General features: G+C 38.7%; 1 protein-coding gene across 1 annotated transcript in view; it reads left to right on the top strand.

The window, feature by feature from the left end:
• B3glct (beta 3-glucosyltransferase) overlaps positions 1-23441 on the top strand; it is a gene marked incomplete in the record, with an annotated part of 128668 nt that overhangs the window by 40010 nt on the left and 65217 nt on the right. Inside the window, 3 exon segments of the mRNA XM_017796090.2 lie at positions 12800-12876; positions 13542-13653; positions 19983-20119. Of these exon segments, the coding sequence (XP_017651579.2) occupies positions 12800-12876; positions 13542-13653; positions 19983-20119 (326 nt within the window).

The following is a 23441-nucleotide window of genomic DNA, read 5'->3' as shown; positions in this document are numbered from 1 at the left end:
AGAGCCAAGACTGGAGCAGGGACCCAACTCTGAGGCCCTCAGGGTTAGTCTGAGGAGGTTTTCTCAGGTGGGTACCAACTGCAGTTGGGCTCTCCCCACAGGCAGATGCCACCAGAGGGTGGCTGGAGGTGACACCAGAACAATGGAATTTGGATGTGGGTGAAAGGAGGAGCAGGGAGAAGGAGGAGCTAAGACTTGGGTGAGGTGGTGTCCCCAGGTGAGCCTGAGGATGGTGTGCCGAGTGTAGCTTACTCCCATAAGTCACACCTAAGGTAGCCATGTCAGAGGCTAGATGCTGATTGTTTGAGGCTCAGGTGAAAATTTTGTGTAGAAAACATTGGATCTGAGTACCAACAGGTCCTGGGTCATGGCAGAGAGCTTGAAGATATTGCCTTTGGGGTGAGCAGTGGGCCCTGGTGAGACTGGTGGCCAGGGCTAGGAGTAAGGATGGCATCTCTGGGGACTGAAGATTGGCCAGAGAGGTGCAGAGAGAAGGGCTATGTGTGACACTCGGAGTCCTGGTAACAGCCTTTCCAACAATGACCAGTCCTGCACTATTCCAGAGAGACCTGTGAGGAAGCCCAAACTGCCCACCTGATGAGGCCCTTTTTGGGGGTCTAGTCATGCAACCCCTTCAGCAAGCCTCTTGTCTGGATGCTTTGTTGTAGCTAGCTCCTGTCACTGTCATCATTATTTTAATTTTGATTTTCAGCTGTGACTAAAAGGGACGTAGAAAATAAATTTATTTATTTATTTAGGAACTTGCTATATAGACCAGGCTGGCCTCGAACTCACAAAGATCTGCCTGCCTCTGCCTCCCAAATGCTGGGATTAAAGGTGTACACCACCACACCTGGCTTGAAAATAAATATCTTAAGTGCCCAGCTCAGTAGTATATGCATATTGGTGACACATCACCAGAATGTTTCATTCTACAAATCTGAAACTCTGAAGCCCTAAATAACTCCCTGCTCCCATTTCCTATAGCCCCTGGCAACTGCTGTTTGACTTCGGCTGTCTGTGACTGCTTTGGTTGTCTTAGATGAGTGGGGCCTTAGAGTCCTTGTCCTTCTGGGACTGGCTTATTTTACTTAATTATGCTTTTAAGCTTCCTTTGTTAAAAAACACAGCTGTCACATTGTTTTTGTTTGAGCAGGTTGTCAGTAGTGGTGGGCATGTCCACCTGTACACGCTTTTGCAGACTGGCGTTCTGCTCAGGTCCCCTCGTGCTGCCCCTTGTCCTGGTACGTATCTGTCCTGTGCTAAAAGCAACAGTAAGGTTGGACCTGCCTCTGCTTTGCTTGTGTCCCCAGGGCATCTTGTGGAATGCCAGATATGATGTTAGAAATTATTTCCACTGATGTATTTTCTTAGCTCTTAAAGCTTAGAAATAGCTCCATTTGTTTAGTTTCTAGCACTTTGCTTCTATTTAGTTTTAGTATTGTTGATACTTAATTTTAGTCTGTTATTTCCAACTCCAGAGAGTTAGACTGATTGCCACTAGGTGGCAATATTGGTTTTACATTTAAAGATACGTAATTAAGTAATGTCATTAAGTAACCAGGCCCCCAGCATTTAATTTCCATGATAGTAAATAGAGTCTAAAGTGATGAAGAGACCCCTCTTCTAATTATAAGATAAACTCCTACTGCTATTCTGAAATTCCTTACTTAGGTAGAAGTCAGCTCTGAGTGCTGCACTAGATACAGCAGAACTTTAGTGCACAGATTGAATTTGCTGACAAGATCCAGGGTGTGCTGTATGCCTCAGGCAGGTGCAGATTTGGATTAACAAAACTTTTGTCAGTCAAAAGATTTTAGAACTTGGAGCAATGCTTAGTTTAGTACTAGATATTTTTCTCTGTAGCTTTTAAATCCCACATATGTGATAAATAGTTGGGCTTATTCCATGAATGGCACTTGAGAGATTTAAACATTCTTGACAGCTAGTGCTGGGTCTGTAGACAGCTCCTGAGGGCAATGACAAGATGCTTCTTCTTGGAACTCTATGAACATCTGAGAAGGAAGATCAACTTCTGAGAATTAATTGTTGATATGTAACCAACCAAGCAAGGGAACCTCACTTAAAGCAGGATAGCTCCCTAGTTGAAATCTAAGTGGAAACTGTTTCAAGAAGTTGACATACTTTTGAGAAAGTGTTGACAGCTCTGTCTGCCTCAGAGCCGTGATAAGCAGAGGCTAAGAGGGAAGCTGTCCATCTCTTCAGAACAGTGGTGGGTGCCTGCTAGGACTGCTGCTAAGGGGCCTCAGTGCCAGCATTTGGCAATGTGTGCTGGATTGCAGGTGGATGTGTTTGGCACACCCATCTGGGCCCCGACCTATAAAGCCTTGCAATATTGGTTTCTCCATAGATTGACCCATTGAGAACGTTCCTAAAAGTTGCTTGGTGAAGGGGAGTCAACAGTTAATTTTTATCATTTGAATATCTGATAGCTCAAAATATCTGTGCCTCCCACAGTCCCAGATGTCTAGAGCTGCTGTTTATTTATTCATTACTCCTGTCAGGTTGCACTCCACTGTGAAGTCTGCCAAAAAATTAAGGTGCAAAAACGTAATGGTTTCTGTGATTATGCATCTGTTTCTAGCTCTTCTCTGTACTTGGGTAGGCCATTCCCTGGGCCTGTTTTGCCTCCAGGTGCTAAAGTGAGGTCTTATTAAAGACACAAACATTTTTCATTATTACAATGTGAATAAGAAACAGGAGCCTAAACTAATTTTCTGTGTGAAATTGAATATGTTACTTGGAGTAGCTACCAGAGTGGTGAAACCGTTGTTCTTGGGTATTAGAATAGTCCAACTTGTACCCCTCTCCAATTTGGAAGCTTATAGCACAGTTCATAGTCACTTTGCACTTTCTTGTTTTGAATATCTTTTTTTCTAGTCTGTAAGTGGTCAGATTTTACCAAGTAGTATTCTATATGCAGAGGGCTATTCTAGATTGTGTTGGTGCAAAGTTTTCTAGAGGAATCTAGAAAGGATACTCTAGGTCTTTGAATTATTTTTGAGGGTGGTGGTAACTGTTTCATACTATGCATGACTATCATTAGGTGGAAATTGGAAGTATAGAGGAAATATATTTCTGTACCTACTCAGTGAGTATTAGTTGGACACCTGCAGTTTGATTAGTTCTTTTGTCTTTGTTAAAAAGACATCTGAGAGACTACATGGGCTTGTGGGAATTGTGATACAAATCTGATGCTGTTCAAGAAGCATAGCACTTTGTAAAAAGTTAGTTAATAGCATGACAGTTTTGCACGTGAAGCTGCAGATGATAGAGAGGTGAGACTTGTGAAATTAGGTAGGAAAGAGAAGGAGGAGGGTGTAGGTTTAGAACATAGTTCTGGAAGATGAAGACGTGAGTTGTCAGGAAGGTTTGTTTTGAGATGCCAAGTAGGAACTGGAATTTGTACTGGCGTCATTCAAGGATCAGCCAATCATGTGCTGGGAGCAAACTATGATCCTCTAGGTTAGACTGGAAGAGAAGGAAGGTTGAGGCCATAGGGACTATGGTTGATGAAATATGAGGCTCCTAATGCACATCTGCAGACAGAGAATGTAGATTTTGAAGGTGTGCCATCTCCTCCCCAAGAATTTTTTTCCCTTTTCTTCTTTACAGATGGAAAAGTAATATAAAATTGTGAAGATCTCTCTAAAGAGATCCACAAAGAGCAAAATGAAGGAAATTCCAGGAGAAGTTTGTGCAGTGCTCTCCTAACAAATCAGGCACTTGAGGTATTTCTTTTTAAATGCCTCTTATGTGATTCTATGAGCCAATTATGATTTGGCTTCTATTTTTGAACTCAACACAGTTCTCTCTTGAGGGAATGCTTACGTGAAAATTCTTTTATTTTTGTTTGTTACATGCTATGTTAGGATGGAAAGAAAGGCTGTCATCCAAGACTTTTATGTTTATTTTTTAAAATATTCTGGAACATGGAGTCCAGTTACCAAGTATATCCTACGCCAAGATAATTTTTACTGGAGTGCCTGAAGTCTGAAAACCCTTGCTTAAAATGATAAAAACTATATTAGTTACTTTTCTGTTGCCGTGATAGAACACCTTGACCAAGGCAAATTATAGAAGGAAGAGCTTATTGGGCTTATGATTCCAGAGCGGTAAGAGTCCATCATAGAGAGAGGCATGGCAGGAAGCAGCCAGAGTAGAAAGTCGAGCATCTATCTTTATGCATGCACAGAAGCAGAGAGTGGCACTGGAAATGGGACATGGCTGTGAACTCTCAAAGCCTATTCCCAGTGACATGCTTTCTCCAGCAAGGCTGTATATCCTGAACCTCGGCAAATAGCTCCATCAACTGCCAAATGTTCAGTTACTTGGAGACTATGGGGGACACCTCACTCAAACCACCACAGAAACCAAAAGGGTTTTACACTATGATTAAATTGAAAACAATACAGAAGAGGAGATAAAAAGCAGGATTAACTTTAGCATAATGGAAAGGTCGTGCTTGGCTAGGGAGTTAGGGAGGTAAGTCACTGCAGGAGGACTTGGGGAGAGGCAGAGGGCAAAGTTTAGAAGGATGGCAAAGGCTGACAAATGGGCTGAACCATGGACAAATAAGGGATTCATTTCTATTTTCTTTTTTTTAAAGATTGATTTTTATTTTTAATTATGTATTATGTCTATATCTGTGTGTAGGTATGTGCACATGAGTGCAGGGGACTGCAGAAGCTAGAGGTATCAGATTCCCTAAGAGCTGGAGTTACAGGTGATTGTGAGCCACCCAGGCGGGTTGCTGGGAATTGAACTTGGGTCCCCTGGAAGAGCAATATGTGCTCTTAACCTCTGAGCCATCTCTCTCAAGCCTGAGGGTTCCATTTCTTAAGGCAGTATATTCATACAGAAACAATTTACTAGTGAAAGATGCTTAGCATTTGGATGAGGGGCAGATGTGAGATGACCTTTCTGTTTCTGGCCAAGTGGAGCTAAGTGGAGCTGGCTCCTCTTTCAGAGCCCTCCTCTCTCTCTCTACCCCCAATGGTATAGCTTCTGAAGAGAAGACATTTCTAATTTTGTTGCTTTCTATAGTAGGGAGACTCTGAGCCTTATTTAAAAACCTGGCAGAATCTTAGCCTAACAAATAAATTATTCCTTTTGCTTGTTCTCAGAAGGTTTTGGAAATCACTGTTTCCTGAAGCTGAGTTAGTCAGGCCTTGGCTCATTAGATTAAGACAACGTCATCTCCATAACACAAGCTGGGAAAGCTGGCACAGTCTTGGAGATTAGTGTAAAGAAGCAAGAAAAGGATGGCCTCATACATGCTAATTTCAGAAACTTGTTTATTAGCAAGAAGACAGTGTGAGGTACTTCATTAAAGGTTCATTTTGAGAACCAGGAGTGTGATTGATTGTCTCAGATTTTTGATGCTATCACTAAATTTTGCTTTTGAGATGAAAGCGAGTAGATGCTTAATTACTTACTAAAAATCCTTCCTTTTGGGTCAAAATTGATAAGCATTAGCTAATCATAGTAAAGTTTTCTTAAATTATAGTGGAGACTTTATTACATTGCTGTTGAGTAAGAAGTTATCCGTTCATTCATTTAGTCATTTACTCAATTTCTATTAAATATTAATTTTGTGTAAGCACCTGGAAAAAGGTCCCAGAAAATAGAACTTTTAAAACATATTCTTTCACTAAAATAACTATCTCTTTTTAATGTACAACTAGTATTCTTTTTTAAATAATATTTTATTATTTTTATTTTATGTATATGAGTGTATTACCTTCATGTAAGTGCACCTGTGTCATGCAATGCCCAAAGAGGTCAGAAGAGGGCATTGGATTCCCCTGGAACTGGAGTTACAGATGGTTGTTAAATGCCATGTGGGTGCTGGAATTGAAACTGGATCCTCTTCAAGAGCAACCAGTGCTCTTAACTGCTGAGCCATTTTTAATATTTTTAAATTATCCTATTCATTTATTTATTTATTTATTTATTTTGTGTGTGCGTGCATGTGTGTGTGCGCGCACGTGTGTGTGTGTGTGTGTGTGTGTGTACGTACGTACTTGCCATGGTGCACATGTGGAGGTCAGAGGAAAACTTGCAGGAATTGGTTCTCTCTTTCCACCACGTAGGTCCTAGGGATTGAACTTAGGTTGTCAGCCTTAGAGACAGGCACCTTGCCAGCCCAAGAATATCTTTTATACATGTACCTTAATCTTATATATTCCATGCACTAGAAGAAATAGAACAATGGGACTTGATATACGGGTTGCCCAGCAATAATGAATTTCTTCACCCAATTTAGAAGTCATCTCATGAACATTTGCTTTCTCTTTTTGACTGTCCTGCATTTGAAATATTTACTGTTCTGGAGACACCTGCCCTTTATGAATCTAAAGACAGCTGGGATTTGAAGGAGGCAGGTTCCAGATGTTTCACTTTCAAAGTATGCAAGATGGTGGCCCTGTGATCCAGTGTGGTCAGTCAGGTGTCATGTAGGGTTTGGAATCTGGAGCCAGGGACCCAAAGAAGTAGGTTGCTTTAGAATTCTCTCATCTAGAGGTAGCATCAGTATCAGTGTCTAGTGGAGATAAGGGGACTAAGTCTAGAGTCAGTACATAAGAGTATACAGTTGAGGTGAGTGCCCTATGCAGGTGATGAGGTGATATCAGGAGGACAAGGGCAGCCTCTCCAGGCTGCACATCATTGGATACTGTGCCCTGCTGTGTCTGGTCTGCATATGGTCCTCCTTTCCAGGAGGCCCACTGTACTGAGGAGAACATGTCCTTCCAGTTGGGCGGACTGCTGCATGAGTCTGTACAAACTTGGCACTGTGAAAGCACTCGCAAGGAAGCTCCTAACCACATCTATAGGGCTAAGGAAGTTTATGACATTTGAACTGAAGCTTGAGATAGTAGTTTGCTGGACTCCTATGGATAAATACCATAAACGAAGTTTGACTGAACATATAAGTGGATGAAGGAAAGGATGATGAGCTACTCTGAATTAAGATGCTGAGCTTATGTTTGGGAAGATGGAGTGTGAGGGACCAGTGAGACATCTAGTAGATGTATGGGGCCAGGCTGGAGTGGAGATGGTTGGAAACTTGGCTGTTGTTGTAGCTGATTTTCACTGGGTGTGCATTACCACCACTATTTTATTCCAGACTCATTTGTGCACTATGCCTTGCTATTTGCAGGCATGAATTCACTTAACTCTGAGCCAATCACTGTTAAACTTCCCATTTTGCAGAGAGGAAACTGCTCTAAAGAAACAAGTGACTTGTTTCTAGTGGAACCAAGCCTGGATCTTAATCTCTGAAGGGCTCCAAGGCCCTTTCTTTCTGCCAGAAGCTCCCAGCAGCAGATCTGCATGACAGACATGTGGCAATAATTATGTGTCCATTAGCGAACAGTGACCTGTTTGGACCATCTCCTTACTTTGACTTTATGCCTTCATAATATGGATCCCTACCGTTCCCTTATAAATTCATTTACATGTAGCCTGACTTTCATTAGCATATGAGACCCAAGAGGATGAGAACTCTACTTATCTTTCCACAGCTCTTTATTATATTCCTACAGTTATGCCTCCTGCATAGTAGTTGCTCAAAAAATATTGTAAAACCAACAGTAATATTAATAGTCATCACATGCTTACCATGTGCTAAGTGCTCGGCATGTAAAAACTCACTTATCCCCCTGACTCTCATTATAGGAGATAACAAGGCCACAGCTAGGTTAAAGAACTTACCCAAGGTCACTTGGGTCAGAAAAAAAAAAAAAAAAAAGAACTAGGATTCAGATGGGAATATTTTGCTTCTAAAAATCAAGTCTTTAAACACCAAGCTTTACTGCTTTTGTGAGTAAACGATTAGTTAAAATATATATGTACTATAAAAATGTACATTTCAAGTACATAAAATATAAAATAAAATTTATAATGCTATAATACATTTTCTTTCTGGAGAAAGGACAGTTAATGATTAAGACAAGTATCTGGAAAAGGTACATATTTAAGTGTAGACTTAGATTCTTGTAAAGAATGCCACTATGGCATCACTTATAATCAACTAGCTCATAAATGAATACTAGGTTTTAGAGGTTACAAATCCTGTCTCATATATGTTCCAAACAGCATATTATACATCCCTGTTATCTTTGTAGTAAGTACTTACCTCTTAAAGAAGAATTCATAACAATAAGCAGATGTTAATTTTCATCATAATTTACTGGTTGGTCTGAAAACTCAGTTCAATGCCTAAGAGCTGTATAATGGGGTTTAGAGTTACGTTGACCTGGAGTCAGTCTTAGAATAGATTTCAGTCTTTTAGAACTTTTGCTTAATACTTAACAAATGTCTTGGCTTTCTTTCTAATCTAGCACTAGTTCTGAAGGGTGAGACCATAAACTCACATTTTTTCAGGCTCAGGCCATTAAATTACGATAAGGACAAATTACAAATACAAGGAAATAGCCCCTTGACGGAAGGATAGACCAGCAGCAATGGAGTTAAGTTGCAGAACTTTTTCCAGTCAGAGTCAGAAAGATAAAAGTGGTTCAAATCTGCGAAATAATTAAGGTTATTTATGATCACTTAAATATTCATCTGTTTTAATCTATATTCAAATGTTAGCTTTGTTGTTTGTCCTATTAATATTTCTAGACATAAAATTTTCATGATTTTTTCTCTGTGTCAAGATGAAAAAGTCTTGGGCTGGGGATTTGTAGCTCAGTGGTGGAAAGGCCCCAAAGTTCAATTCCCAGTACCACAAAATAAAAACAACAAATGAACAGGAGAGTCTTTTCCATTCTCACATACTGTTGAGAATGCTCAGCTATGACACTGGAATTAAGGCCCCTTTGCATTGAAGATGATGATTGTGTGTATGAATAAGAACCAGCTAATGAATTAGATTGCTGGCTTTAAATTTGTTTGGTTTCAGTTATCATTAGCTACTTTAAATGAGTATGTGCCTTGCAACAAGTATGTTCGAAGAAGTGTTGACTCACAATCTAGGGACTGTCTTTGCAGAGATTATGACACTAGGGCTGCTGCTGCTGCAAAGGAAGGCTTCCATGTAAGCACAGGAATCAGGCTGACGGAGATGTTAAAATTCCCATCAGCCTTTTCATTACCCCTCCCCTTTCTTTCATTTACCCCCATTTAATCAGCTATATTTTTTTTGTCTCTTTAAGCTTCTTTCATTCTGGTGTTATCTCTTTATCTGTAGACTTTTGCATACCCTTTTAGGTACGATAGTGTGGCTGGTGGTCAGCCACCACATTACAGCAGCAGTGCTGAGTGTAGGAGTGTGGTTCCTTCTTCAGTACAGGCAACTCTTTGTAATGTTGAGACATTTTCGTTTTACCTTTGGTTTTTCATTTGAAAACTCTTTCCTTCTTTTGTTGTTTTGAGACTGGGCCTTGGCTGTATATCCTGTATTCCTGGCCTGGTACTCAACAATGTAGCCCAGGCTAGCCTTGAAGTTGTAGCGGTTCTGCCTCAACTTCTTGGATAGGGTTATAGGCAAGAACCACCAAGCCTGGCAACAATGAATTTTCTTTTCTTTGTGTGTGTGCGTGCGTGTGTGTGTGTGTGTGTGTGTGTGTGTGTGTGGCATGCATGGGTTTACATGCCCAGTCCATGTAGGCTAGAGGAGGGTGTTGGACATCCTGCCCTATCACTCTGTTTCATTCCCCTGAGGCTGAGTCTCTCACTGAACCTGGAGCTCACCCTTTTTTCTGCTAGGCTGGCTAGCCAGCAAGCCCCAGTAAGCCTCCTGTCTTTGTGTCCCTCAGTGCCTAAGGTTTACAGGCATGTGTGACCTTGCCTGGTTTTTATGTTGTGGGTGCTGGGGATCTAAACTCAGGTCCTCATGCTTGTACAGAAAGCACTTTTACTCAATGAGCTATCTCCCCGTCTCCTATCTCCCTGACTGCCCCCCACCTTCTTTTTTGTGGTACTAGGGATTGTATCTGGGACCTCGCTTATGCTAGGCAAGCACTTTACCTCTGAGTTGCATCTCTGGCTCCCCAAAACACTTTCGAATGACTTATTAAAAACACTCGCTCTGTGTCTAAAAGTGTCATAAAGCTGGTAATACAGCACGTTTAAAGGACGTCTAAATCTTGTAGTGATAGATAAAAAATAAATTACTATAATTCTAACTAGTAAGAATCAAGCTCATTTAATAGAAAACTTTCTTGTGACCTTTCTAAAAAAAATTTACTTAGATAAAACATAAATTACTATAATTCCAAGTGGTAAGACTAAGGTAAGATCATTTGATAGAAAATTTTATGGGGACTTTAAAAAATTTTATTTATTATTATTGTGTCTCTGTTTATGATATGTGTATGGGTGTCTGTGTGTGTGTGTGTGCACATGCACATGTGTACATGCATGCTCTAGGGAGTGTGTATGGAGGGCAGAGGGCAACTTTGTGGAGTCATTTCTCTCCTTCCTCCTTTACGTGGGTTCTGAGGATTGAACTAAAGTTGGCAGGCTTGAGTGGCGAGCACCTTTACCTTCACCCATTCCTGTTGTGACCTTTTTGATAGGGGAGATATGTGTCTATGAGTACGTGACAAGAGTCTAAGCTCTTGGGCCTTTGGACTGAGTAGATTAAAATCCATTTATAGTTAAGAGGAACTTGGACTTGCTGTAATGCATAAATCAAGACTAGGTATCTGTGAGGGCTGGAATGTGCTTTGCAGTTGTGAGCATTCACACATTCAGAGACTGTTATCAACACGACATGTAAGTTCCTGAAATACTTCTACTTGGAAGTACAGAGGGACAAAAAACATAGTTGTTCTCTCAGAAATTGAAAGAATGTAAAATATGTTATGTGATTTAGTAAGCAAAAAAGTAATGAAGTTGGAATGAGTTTAGTCCACCGTTATCCGTGGAGCTTCTTTCTTCAGTCTCTGACTTGACTCCTTTTTTGTGCAGATCAAACCTTTGCTGCATTTTCATTGTTGTGGTAGGAGTTACTGGTGAGCTGTGTTCTAGTCTCTGCTGTTATAAAGGAAGCTCCTTAATATCTGAGTTAATACTTGTTGATGTTATATGTCCAGTAAGTAAGATGTATAGTACTTGTTTGCAAGTAAGTTTTTGAGGTACATTCATTTCCCCTCAGTTATAAAAAGACTTAACTGTTTTAACTTTACTAAAGGGTTTTAAAAGCTCATCATTCTATCATCACAAAACAAATTTTTCATTTCCTGGATCCGTCAGTCCCTGTTCATATAGAAATTTGCTTTATTGTTGGAATCATTCTATTTTTTCCATTTAACATAAAGACATTTCCATCGTTAAAATATTTTACCATATTTTCCATTGCTACTTTGTAACTTGTTAATACATAATTTTAATCTAAAGATTTTAACAGCATGTGCTCTATGTCTTATCTAGGTCATATTAACATTCATCTATAATTATTTCACTGTTATGCAAAACAGTAATGTCATTAGTTTCTTTATACATGACTTTTTGCTCTTATGTAATCTTTCATGAATATATATGCATTGTATATTGCAATTTTTAAAAGACAATGAAAATTTTTGCATAACTCAGAAGCAACAGTAGAGAGGCCCCAAATTATTTCTTTTTTACTATCTTGGGTAACTGTTAATTCAGCCTTTAGGCTTGCTTTTTTTCTAGCATGCCACTTGGTCTGATTTAACCTTTGATTTATTCATATTTGATTTAACCTTTCATTATATTCCTATTTGTAGATAAATGCTATATAAATGAAAGAAATGAGATTTATTTGCTATTCAAATGCCAAGATTTATATAAAAAACCGTTCTCTTCTTAATTAGTAAATATGCACTGGTGCTACATCAGTGCCCTGATATTTCCAGTGCAGTGTGCTGTGGTGGCATGGCACAGCTGTTTCCTAATGTGTCAGATGTGTAGGCATTTATTCTTAAATTCTTTTCATCTGTTAGGAGTTATGAGGAATAAAGTTTTATAGCTAATATAAAACCCGAGATAGAATAACCTTTGTTGGAGGAGGAGGCCCAAGCATATCAGATATGAAATTCTGACTTATGGCTTTTGTAACAACTTGAAATGTAGAAAATAATGCTTTACTTTCAAAGTTACAACTGAATCACTTCCTGGGACCCTTCATGTTAGAATGTGTCGCCTTAAAAATAATCAGTGTCTGTGCATATTTACTCACAGAACCACAGTTGTTCTTTACTTTTGAATCTTTTCATTCCTTCTATATTTATAAGCTTGTAAATATCATTGGTAAGCTCTTCCTATTCCTATTATAGTCTGAGTAATTAAGGATTATACTTCTAGTGTTTAGACATACTGAGGTGCTTCTATGGTGCAAAACAATTTTATAGATTTTTTAGAGCACTTTAAACAAATAGTTTGCTCATGAGATAGATGGACCATTGTGTCCTTCTGATTAGCCAGAGGCTTTCATGTAACCTGCTGTGCTTATATGTCTTTAAAGTAAAAATCCACTTTTGGGCCTCTGAGTTATCCCTGACAAATTTTTCTGGGTTGGTCCCTCCCAGTTACTTTTGCATTTCTCCAGTTAGCTGGTGCTATCACTGATGACTCCCCTCAAAGGTCTCCAGCACTGTTGGGGCCTGGGTGGGGTATAAGTTGGGTAAAGTCAGTTGAGACACTTCACTGCAGTAACTCCTGAAGCAAACTAGAAAAAGAATGATACCAAGAATAATATTTAGATATGTAGACATCAGTGTACCTTTTTGTAGCTTTTTTTTTCTTTTTTTGAGTATTTGATTGTATTCTTATTTTTCTTCTTCAATCACTGTGTTTTCAGGAGCTCCCCAGAGTCCTCCTTCTCCATCAGTTGGCAAAGCAGGAAGGTGCTTGGACCATCCTTCCCTTGTTACCACAGTAGGTACCCTTAGTTCAAAAGGTGTAAATTATTGGCATTTTGACCACAACACTCTTGTACTACCTAGGTCATGGTTGTTGTTATTATTATTATTAAAAGGGTATATTTTTGAGTCATTAAGTGGAGTAAATTTGAGTTTTAATTTTTAAAAAAATATTTTTTTATTGAGCTTTTGTACATTTCTTACAGAAGTTCTTAATCAAATTAAGACCCCCCCCCAATCCCTTGTTTTCCTATAAGTTGAAATTGATACACAGAGGAAATACGCAGAGAAAAACGTAGTCTAGAAGCCTCTGTATCCTGTTTGCCCTTCACACATTTCCTAGTTTTCAGTTTTTTTAATATTTTATATATTTTTTATTATTTTTATTTTATGTGTATGAGTGTATTGCTTACATGTAGGTGAGTGCACCCGTGTTGTGCAGTACCTCGGAGGTCAGAAGAGGGCTTCGGATTCCCCTGGAGCTGGAGTTAAGGACGGTTCGTAGCTGTTATGTGGGTGGTGGGAATTGAATCCGGGTCCTCTGCAAGAGCAGTAACACTCTTAACCACTGAGCCATCTCTGCAGCCCCAGTTATCAGTTTTAAATCTTAGTGTAAATTCATTTCTTGTATTATGTACTGTGTCATTGGCTCATATGCTGTAATCTATGTCTTTTTCTCAGCTTTTCTGTAACATATAGCAGAAATTCATCATGGATTTTCTTCTGTGAAGAAGAGACAAGAATACAGATCCCAAAACTCTTAGAAACACTCAAACGGTATGACCCATCCAAGGTGAATACAGCTTCAATACCAGTATTTATGGGGACGGTGATTCCAAGAACATTTAATCATAATTAAGCAATGTTTGAATCTAACAAAAACATTTAGTTTAAAATAAAAAAAAATGAAATAGAAGCTTAATTTCTGAAAACCGTGCTATAAAGTTCTCTGAGATTTGTAGCTTACAAAGGTATGGAACCTAAAAATAACTATTTTAAGTGAAAAAATGTATTAATATGTGTTGGCAACGTAAGGAAGTTTAAAAATAACAAATAAACTTGGGCTAGAGAGATGGCTCAGCAGTTAAGAGCTCTGGCTGCTCTTGCAGAGGACCCGAGTTTGATTCCCAGCACCCACATAGTGGCTAACAACTGTCCATAACTCCAGTTCCAGAGGATCTAATGCCTTTGCCCTCTTCTCACCTCCCCTGGCACTACACAACACGAGTGTACCTACACACATGCAGGCAGTGCACTCATACACATAAAACAAAACAAACAAAAATCCACTTTACTTTAGAGTTCCAAAACAGTTTATCCTAGGAATGAATTTACATAGGCTATTTGCATCAGAAAAGAGCGCATATATATATGTATATGAAATAATTTTGAATGCTGATGGATCCCAGGGCCTAGAACAAAACAGACAAGGATCCTGAGTATCTGACTGGTGCAGACAGACAGAAACGACAGACCATTAGAACATCAAACCTGTAAGGAAGATTTCTATAATACAGAAATACAAAGTACTATTTAGAGTATATAATGGACATTGAACCTATCTGGAAGGATCAGGATAGCAAAGGACAATCTGAGTCCCTGAGGCCTTTGAGGGGGGTCATCACTAATGCCTGGAGTTAACTGGAAATTTATAAAGCTAACTAGGAGGGAAGAACCATCGATCTCATGTACAAACTGTTTGTTTGAAGAGCACTAAAAATATCTTTAAAAGTGTTTTTAACCATAGAAGCAATATACTCCTTTATTACTCAGGCCATAATAGGAATAGCTTTCAGATAAGATTTATAAATGTGTAAATATAGCTTAAATTAAGACTCAGAAGTGAAACCAGGCTGGGATGGGCAGGAGCTAGAGGAAGAGGATGACATAAGCAGCAGCACCATTGGGGAAGGAGCAGCAGTGAGGGGGCGCCTGGCTTGCCTCTAGTTAGAGGGACTCAGTGGATGCTACGGCTTTTCTATTTCCTAGTCTTATTTTAGGGCAACTGAATCTTCTTTACCTCTGACCCCCTAATCTTGAGAAGAATGTTTAGCACTTAGCAGGTATCAATGAACAGTTGTGAATGACTGAAAACCTTGTAACCCCAGCTTCCCAGGCTGTGCTCAGAGGCTCTGTAGGCTCAGAGGGGTGCTGTGGAGATGTGTCCACAGTAAATCAGGCCGAGCAGTTCTCCTAAAGAGTCCAGGTTACAACCTGATCACTTTCCAGCATCTTTCAACTTGGCATGTATGGAATTGGGCCCTTCCTAGTACCAGTAGAAACCTGCCCTATCCAGACTCTCACTCTGGACATGAATAGAGTTAAAGAGGGTCTAGGGAATACAAGGCAGGCTCTGGGTCCTGTCTAGTTGTTGATGCAGATATAAAAACTTGGCAACACTGGTCGGTAGATTGTTTTTTCAAATACTGAAATAATATGGTAGTGTAATAAAAACTGCTGATTTTAAATGTTGAAAGGATCCATTCTGATTTCTCTTTCTGCTGTTGATGTCTGTGAAGTCACAGATAAAATTAGATGAGAAGGTCATTAGGTGAAGAAAGAGTTATGAACCTGTCTAACCCAGTCCTTTCACACGAGATTCACCCACAGCTATGAGCTTTGTTGCCATGTTTTATAAACCATTTTTTAGGCTTTTATGTTTCCTTCTGACTTGAAGAAAACTCCCAAATCTTTTTTAGGATTTAGGACTTTCAACCTCCTCCCAGTGTTCGTTTCACCTGGAGATTATTTTTTCCATTATCCACAGTTCTAATTCTGTACAGGACGGTGACTCACTGTGCTTTTTAATGAAAATTGAAATGATAAATGCAAAAGTTCAAAGCAAGTTCATGAAAAAGAAAATTCAGAACAGAGGTAAAATGAGACATTTTCCCCTCTTTTTTGAACTCTGCCATGTAGAGAAAGAAATCTAAGATGCTTTATTTCTTTTGAAGCTAGCATTACAGAATAAAGATTATATAATGTTGAAGTTAGATCAACCAGTCTTTTACCATTTGAAATCTTAGGAGAAAAACATAAAGCAAGTTGGCTTTGATGCCAACACAAATAAGTCACATTAAAATAATGATTACATAATGCATTAGGGTATCAGGTATTTTGATTCTGAGACTTTTTCCTTCAGTATATTTCACTCATTCATACAAATGCAAATTTATGATGTTATTCAATATTTTAAATATAAAATTTTAATGATTATTGAAGTAATTGATCTTTGTTAAATTGCCTTCCTAGATGTTTTCTATAAATTTCCCTATTTTGTTTGAACTCTTTCTTTCTCCTCCTGTAGTATGTTTTTAACATTCATATATCTGATGGGGTATATTAACTTTTGATTTATTTTTAATATAAGTGAGATACAGTGCTGATTAATAGTAATTCTAAGGTGCTAGTAGAACATTGTCAGTTATTTTAAAATTTATTTTGAAGCCACTAAGAAAGTCTTTAGTCATTAAGGAAAAGGTGTGGTTCTTTCTATAGATTCTTCCTTAAAATATTTCATAGCCTCAATAAAAATATTAATACATAATCTTACATGCCTTATAATAGTTGCACATTGCAATTAGGAGATAAAATAAAATGACGTGTTTTCCATTAAACTGGAATAGCAGATTTAATGGTCAAAGATTCGTGAGAAAAGTGCCAAAATATAGTAAGGTAGTAGTTTTCTTTATATAAACTATATTGGCATGGGATGATTTTCATAGTGATTAAGGTTTATTAGTTGGATAAAGAGTTGCTGTGTTACTGATTTTTAAAAATCAGTTGAAACTTGTATCTCAAGGCAAGCCCATTTACTTTGATCATTGGGCAGTTTTTTAAATCAGTAACGACTTAATGAATCTAAGAAGAAAGTCATCCTGTGGGGCTATGAATCTAAATATAGTTCTGCTTATATGTCCTATTGCTAAATTGCCAAAATTACAGCTTTGAGAGTTATTTGGGCTACAACCACAAGCTCGATAAGGCTCTTAAAACACTTAGAGTACTTCAGTACTTTTCCCCCCTACCTTTATATTCTGAAAAGGAATGGAGTAAGATGGCGTTGGTTGGATAAAAGAGAACATATACAAAACTTCTAGAACATAGGGTATATGATTTAAATGTTTTCGTTTCTTCAGTCTCCCCAGATCTTGCCCCAGTCACTTTACCAAAGGCTACTGAGTACCTGTTAAACTTGTTAAAATGCTGGGGCAATAGCTGTGAACAAAATGGACAGTATCTGTATTCCTTGAGGAGGTGATGCTATTGTTTCAGGGGAGATGGACAATAATAAGAAATGCAAACAAACATACTATGTCTATGGTAACAAGTGCTATGGAGAAAAATAAAGCAGAATGGGGTAAAGGACAGACTCACAGCGGGCTTCCTAGTTTGTGTTGGTATTCAAATAGTGCCTCTAGTGCTCACTACAACAGCATGAAGGAACCTGATGTTCCCCACTCCTATATCAAACTTAAGACCTCTGCTTATCTAATAGGTTCCTCAGACTTGATACCCTTGATATCCTCTCCCATTCCTTCTGCCCTCAGTGCTCCTTTTTTTCAGAAATAGCATCACTGTCCCATTGGTCGTATATCAAATCTAGGACTCACCATTGGTTTCTCTTTTTCCTTCAACTTTATGTTGGCTTGCCCAGCTGTATCCTCTTCCAAAAGTCTCTTGCTCATCTCTTGCATTTCAAGCTACTCCTCTGGCCCAGGCTGCTAGCATCTCTTGAGGTGACTGCTAATAAAGCCTTCTAACTCTTGTGATTTCTGCTTATGCCAGCCTAACAGTCCAGCCTTTCTGTAATTCAAATCCTACCCCTCACTTGTTCAAAAACTTCTAGTGGTTTCTCTTTGCTCTGAGGATATTTTTAGTGGGTATAGCCTTCTAGGTTGGTGGTAGTCTTCTGTCACTGCAAAGATAATTCACCACTGTCTTTACCCTCCACTGCTTCTGGTGAGAAGTCAACTGCATGCTCTGCTTTGTCCCTTTAAAAGAAGAACTGAATACCCTGCCACACACTGCTTTAAGAGTTTTCTGTCCTTGGTTTTCACCTGTTTAACCGTTGTGTGCCCATACCTGGTTTGCCTTTCTGTGTCTTCATCCTGATTGGTATTCATAGTTCTCGAATCTATGACTTGAAGACTTTGGCTAGTTGTAGAAAAATTTAAACTTCTATTTCTTTTAATTGTGCTTTGAGTTCCATTCTTTCTGTCTTCCTATCTTTGGTTTCCAATTTCATTCATTGTTGACCTTTTTTTTTCTTTTTCAGTATCTCGCATATGAACAAACATAAGCGTTCTCTGTCTCATCCTTTTTGTTTTTCTTTTCTTTTTTCTACATTAGTCTGGATTTGTTTTCCTGACTTACCTTCCATGTGACAAACTTTCTTTTCTTTTGTGCTTAATATCCTTTTGAATTCATAGCTTCAGTTCTTGTACTATTGAGTTTTAATATTTCTTCTTAACTCTCTTTTCATTTTTAAACATATTAGTCATTGTTATTTAAAATTTTTATTTAATTACAAATTTATCTCTGCATGTTTTTCAACTTTTATCTTTATTTTTGGTCTGTTCTTCCTTGTCTTATGACTTTTGACTTATCAGATTCTTATTTGAAAAATTAAGGAGGTTGTGGATGAAATGATAGCAGCTTTCTATGGACTAGAAAGCTATGGATATGGTGTTCTGTGTTTTAACCTTGTTTGCGTTGGTCTGTATACAGACAGACCTTTCTCCTGACCTTTTTCATCCTGTACCACCAGACTTTGCTCAGCTCTTTAGTCTTTCAGGTGCTTAAAAAAGAACTTAGGTAGCTGAATAAGAATTGCATGCAGAATCTTGCATTCACATCTCTGGAAACCCCTTAAATGTCTATCTCCTTTGCAATGTGCAGCTCCAACCAACCCCTGTCTCCTCATTCCAATGAGAGCCCCAAAGTTCCCAGCTGCTACTTTCTGCTGCATGCTGGCCATAGCTCAGCAAATGAATTCGTTTCAGTGAAGATGAAGTGAATCTGGAGCTCCTATAAATGGGACTTCCAGTTCTGGGATCATAGCTCTTTATGTTTCCCTATCTGTGTTGTTTTCTGGTATCTCCCATCATTTTCTTTATGTATTTCTCTAGCATTTCTTTTCTTTTCAGTGGAAGGGTAGGTCTGAGACAGGCTATTCTGTTGTGACCAGAGCTGGAAGTTTTGCATTGCACTTTGAATAGAGATTTTATTTCTTTCCTCTGGCACATGAAACCCACTCTGGTCTCCCTGTCACTTTCCTACCATGTTCCCCATACTCACTGTGTGTCAGACACATTGGACTTCCTGTTTCATTGAATGCTTCAAGCTTTTTCCACATTGGGGACTTTGCATTAACTATGTCTATTGATCTTTTGCAGACTTCTTTTTTGGTGGGCTCCTTCATTTGATATGAGGTTTCTCTCTCTTTCCAGAGTATTCCTCAGTCAGTATTATACATATGTTAATTTCTGTCTCCCCACTATAGTATAAGCCACACTTTTGCCCATTGTAAAATATCAATAAATATTAAATTGAATAAATAAATGAATAAGATAGATTTTGATTCTGGGAGGAAGTTTTCAGATGTCTCTTTGAAAACCTCTGTTGGTCTTTTTTTTTTTTTTGGCTTTAATATTCTTATATGAAATAGTCTATAAATTACCACTTGGGTTGGCAAGGTGGCTCATAGATAATGGCACTTGTCACTAAGCCTTGCTCCCTGAGTTAGATCCCTGGAACCCACATGGTAGAAGGAGAGATTTCTACAGTTTTTCTCTGACTTACACATGCACACACACACACACACACACACACACACACACACACAAATAAATAAAGTAAAAAAAGTTTAAAATAAAAAGTACCACTCATATTTATGACATAATGGCATGATCTTGAATTACTTTGGTAGATATAAAGACTATAAGAGATTTATTATGATAGTAGTGTACTTATATTTTCATTGATTCCACAGAAATACATAATTTGTGCTCTGTATCCCCCAAGATATTTAGTTAAGTAAAACTAATGATATAGCTTTGTTTTTAGTCTTATATAAATTAGCCTTTTAAAAATGTGATGTTTTGTATTTTTATTTAATAGGAATGGTTTTTAGGAAAAGCATTACATGATGAAGAATCTACAATAATTCACCATTACGCCTTTTCTGAAAATCCTGCAGCTTTTAAATATCCAGACTTTGCTGCTGGCTGGGCCCTTAGTATTCCGCTTGTGAACAAGTAAGACTTTTTTAGACTATTTTTTGGGTTTATTTTACTGAGCTTTGTTACTGATGGCTCTTAGGGTCTCAGATGAGTTTCTCAGCCAGAGGCAGTGCTTGGTAGGGGAAAGATGAGACAAAGAGCCATACCAGGGTCTTGCTTCAGTTCTGCCACTTACCAACCCCTGCAGACAAATCACTCCCTCCCCTGTACTTTGTTAGTCACTGGCAAAATGAGGTGAGTAATAAGTCATGAGACTGAGGGAGGGCATCAAGGGGCCTGGAGAACAGCACATAGAGGAATCATCACTGTTGTGAAGGGACCTAGTTTGCTACTGTGTACTTTGATCCCTAGTAAGAAAATGAACCAGTAATGTGCAGGGATTGGAGCTGATGCTAATTAAGGGTATGAGTATGCATATGTAGGCACAGGCCAGGGCAGCTCCTGAAGGCACCCTGAGCAATCATGCCTGGTTCTTTGTGTGCTTAGCTGTAGCAATACTTTGTTAGACGTGGTACAGTTGTTCAGTACAATGTGGAAAGTGAAGGTGATTAAGTTGCAATTTAAGCCAAATATGGTTGTCAGCAGGTTTTTGTTAGTCTGAATACGTCACATTAATTGTGCATCTTTTGTTACTTGGGGAATGGAAAGTTGAAAAACATTTGTGGACTTTATATCTTCAGAGATAAAAGGTTTTCTATAATTTTTTAAAAACTAGATGTCTAACTTCGAGGATTTGGAGTCTTGAAATGGTTTTTAGCCCACTGTAGATAGCACATACATACTGGATTGCTTCATGGCTGTCCTAAACATTATCATGACTTGATTCACATTTGAAATTTTTATACAGCAATATAATATCAGTCTTCCCAATATAGAATCTTCCCCTCCCCTTATACAGAGGTGTAGCTCAGTGGTAGAGTGACCTAGCATGCTCAAGGCTCTGGCACCACAAGCAAAATCAAAACTGGAACCCTACCACCAACAAAAATATATGCTTCCTTTTTTTTTTTTTGAGACAGGGTCTCCCTGTAGCCTGAACTGTCCTGGAACTCACTATGTAAACCAGGCTGGCCTTGAACTCACAGAGATCTGCCTGCCTCTGCGTCCCAAGTGCTGGGACTACAGGTGTGTGCCACCATGCCTGGCTATATGCTTTCTTTTTAAAAAAAATTAAATTTAGTTTTTAACTGACACATCAAAACTATGCATATTGATAGGGTGTCACGTGCTTCACTACATGTATACACTGTATAATATTTAAATCAGACTACAAATTTGTCTCAAGCATTTATCATTTTATGTAAGAACATTCAAAGTCCTTTTTCCCAAAGTGTTTTGACCTACCAGGGGCCACATCCTCAAAGAAAACTGACTCCTTTCCCTAGCAGCTATCAGCTGTCAGTAGCTCCTCATCTAGGGGTCAGGCTCCTGTGCCTTTCCCTCCTTTGTGCTGGAATGTTGACTGGCTTGATCTTGTGCAGGTCTTGTATAGGCAACCAAAGCTGCTGTGAGTTCATGAGTGCAGGGTTCTGTCATGTCCAGAAGACACTCATCCCTTCTGGCCCTCCCCAGCCTCTGGCTCATAATCTTTTCACCACCTCTTCCATGATGGTTCCTGAGTCTTGGGGGAGGAGTGTGATATAGTTGTCCCATTTGTGACTGAGCATTCTACAGACACTTATTCTCTGCACTTTGACCAGCTGTGAGTTTCTACATTAACTACCATATTTACTGCACAAAGAAGCTTTTCTGATGATGTGGTCTGAGAGCTGCAGATCTATGAGTGTAGCGATGTGAATTTAGAAGGTAGTTTAGAACTGTGTCTACTTAACAAAATAATAGAGGATCACCCTTGGGACCTATGAACTCCCTAGGGTTCTTGGCCAGATATGCAGTGTTGGGCATGCACTTCCTCCTATGGATTGGACTTTAGATTCAATTAGAAAGTAGTTACCTCTATAATATTTGTACCACTATTGCACCTATGTCCACCTTATTTTTTGAGACAGGGACTCTCACTGAGCTCAGAGCTCATTTATTAGCTAGACTGGCAGCCTCTGACTGATCCCCATAGAGCTCTGGGGATCCTATTGTCACCACCTCTGCGAGCCCCAGCACTTGGGCTGCAGGAACACACACCATCATGCCTGGCTTTTCATATGGGCACTGGGGATCTAAAAGCAGGCCTTCATGCTTGTGCAGCAGACCCTTCACCAACTGAATCATCTTCCCAGCCCTCGTATATAAAGTATATAATTACTATCTATAATAATAATGTATTACACACCATAACTTCTTGTTTCTATCTTAGTATTCATTGATCAATCTTTTGCCATCTCTGTCTCCCCACTACTTTCTTCAGCCTCTGATAACCAACATTCCATTCTTAACTTCTGTGAGGATGACATTTTTATATTCTGGGTATTAGTAAGATCACAAGGCATTTGTCTTTCTGTGCCTAGTTTATTTCACTTAATATAGCCATCTCCACTCCCATTTGTGTTGTTTCAAATGACTGATTTATTTTGTGGCGTGCTAGTATTCCATAGTGTAAATGTATCAGCCTTTCTTTATCCATTTGTCAGTTGATGGGCACTTAGTTTGTTTCCATTTGTTTTGACTTCTATGACTAGTGCTGCAATAAACATGGGAGTATGGAATTCTGTTATGCATAATGAACAGAATTCGTTATACCCTTTGGATATATACTTATTAGTAGGATTTCTAGGTCATATGGTAGTTGTATTTTTAATTTTTAGAGAGACCTCCATGCTGTTTTCTATATGGCTGTTCTAATTTGTATCCTATCTACAGTGTGTAAGCATCCCCTTCTCCCAACAACCTCACAGGTACTTGTTGTGTTCTCTGTGAGAACAGCTGTTCTTTCTGGGATGAGGTGACATCTCATTGTGTTTATTATATTGCAGTCCCTTGAAGATTAGTGGTGTTGGCCATTTGTATGTCATCTTTTTAGAAATGTCTGCTAAAGCCTGATGACCACTTGTTAATCAAGTTTTTTTTTTTTTGCTATCAAGGTTTTTTAGTTCTTTTAGTTATTGAAATTTTTTTTAGTTAGAGTGTAGTTTTCAGATCCCTTCTCCCATTCTGTAGGTCTTCTGTGTACTCTTGATTATTTTCTTTGCTGATATAACTCTTTTGTCTGTTTTTACATTTGCTTACTGTGCTTTTTTTAGAAATGTCTGCTAAAGCCTGATGACCACTTGTTAATCAAGTTTTTTTTTTTTTGCTATCAAGGTTTTTTAGTTCTTTTAGTTATTGAAATTTTTTTTAGTTAGAGTGTAGTTTTCAGATCCCTTCTCCCATTCTGTAGGTCTTC

This window comes from Nannospalax galili, unplaced genomic scaffold (assembly GCF_000622305.1).
Source record: "Nannospalax galili isolate Female #2095 unplaced genomic scaffold, S.galili_v1.0 scaffold768, whole genome shotgun sequence".
Classification (NCBI taxonomy): domain Eukaryota; kingdom Metazoa; phylum Chordata; class Mammalia; order Rodentia; family Spalacidae; genus Nannospalax; species Nannospalax galili.
Note: the sequence above shows the minus strand (reverse complement) of the source record. Positions and strands in the feature narration are given on the sequence as shown.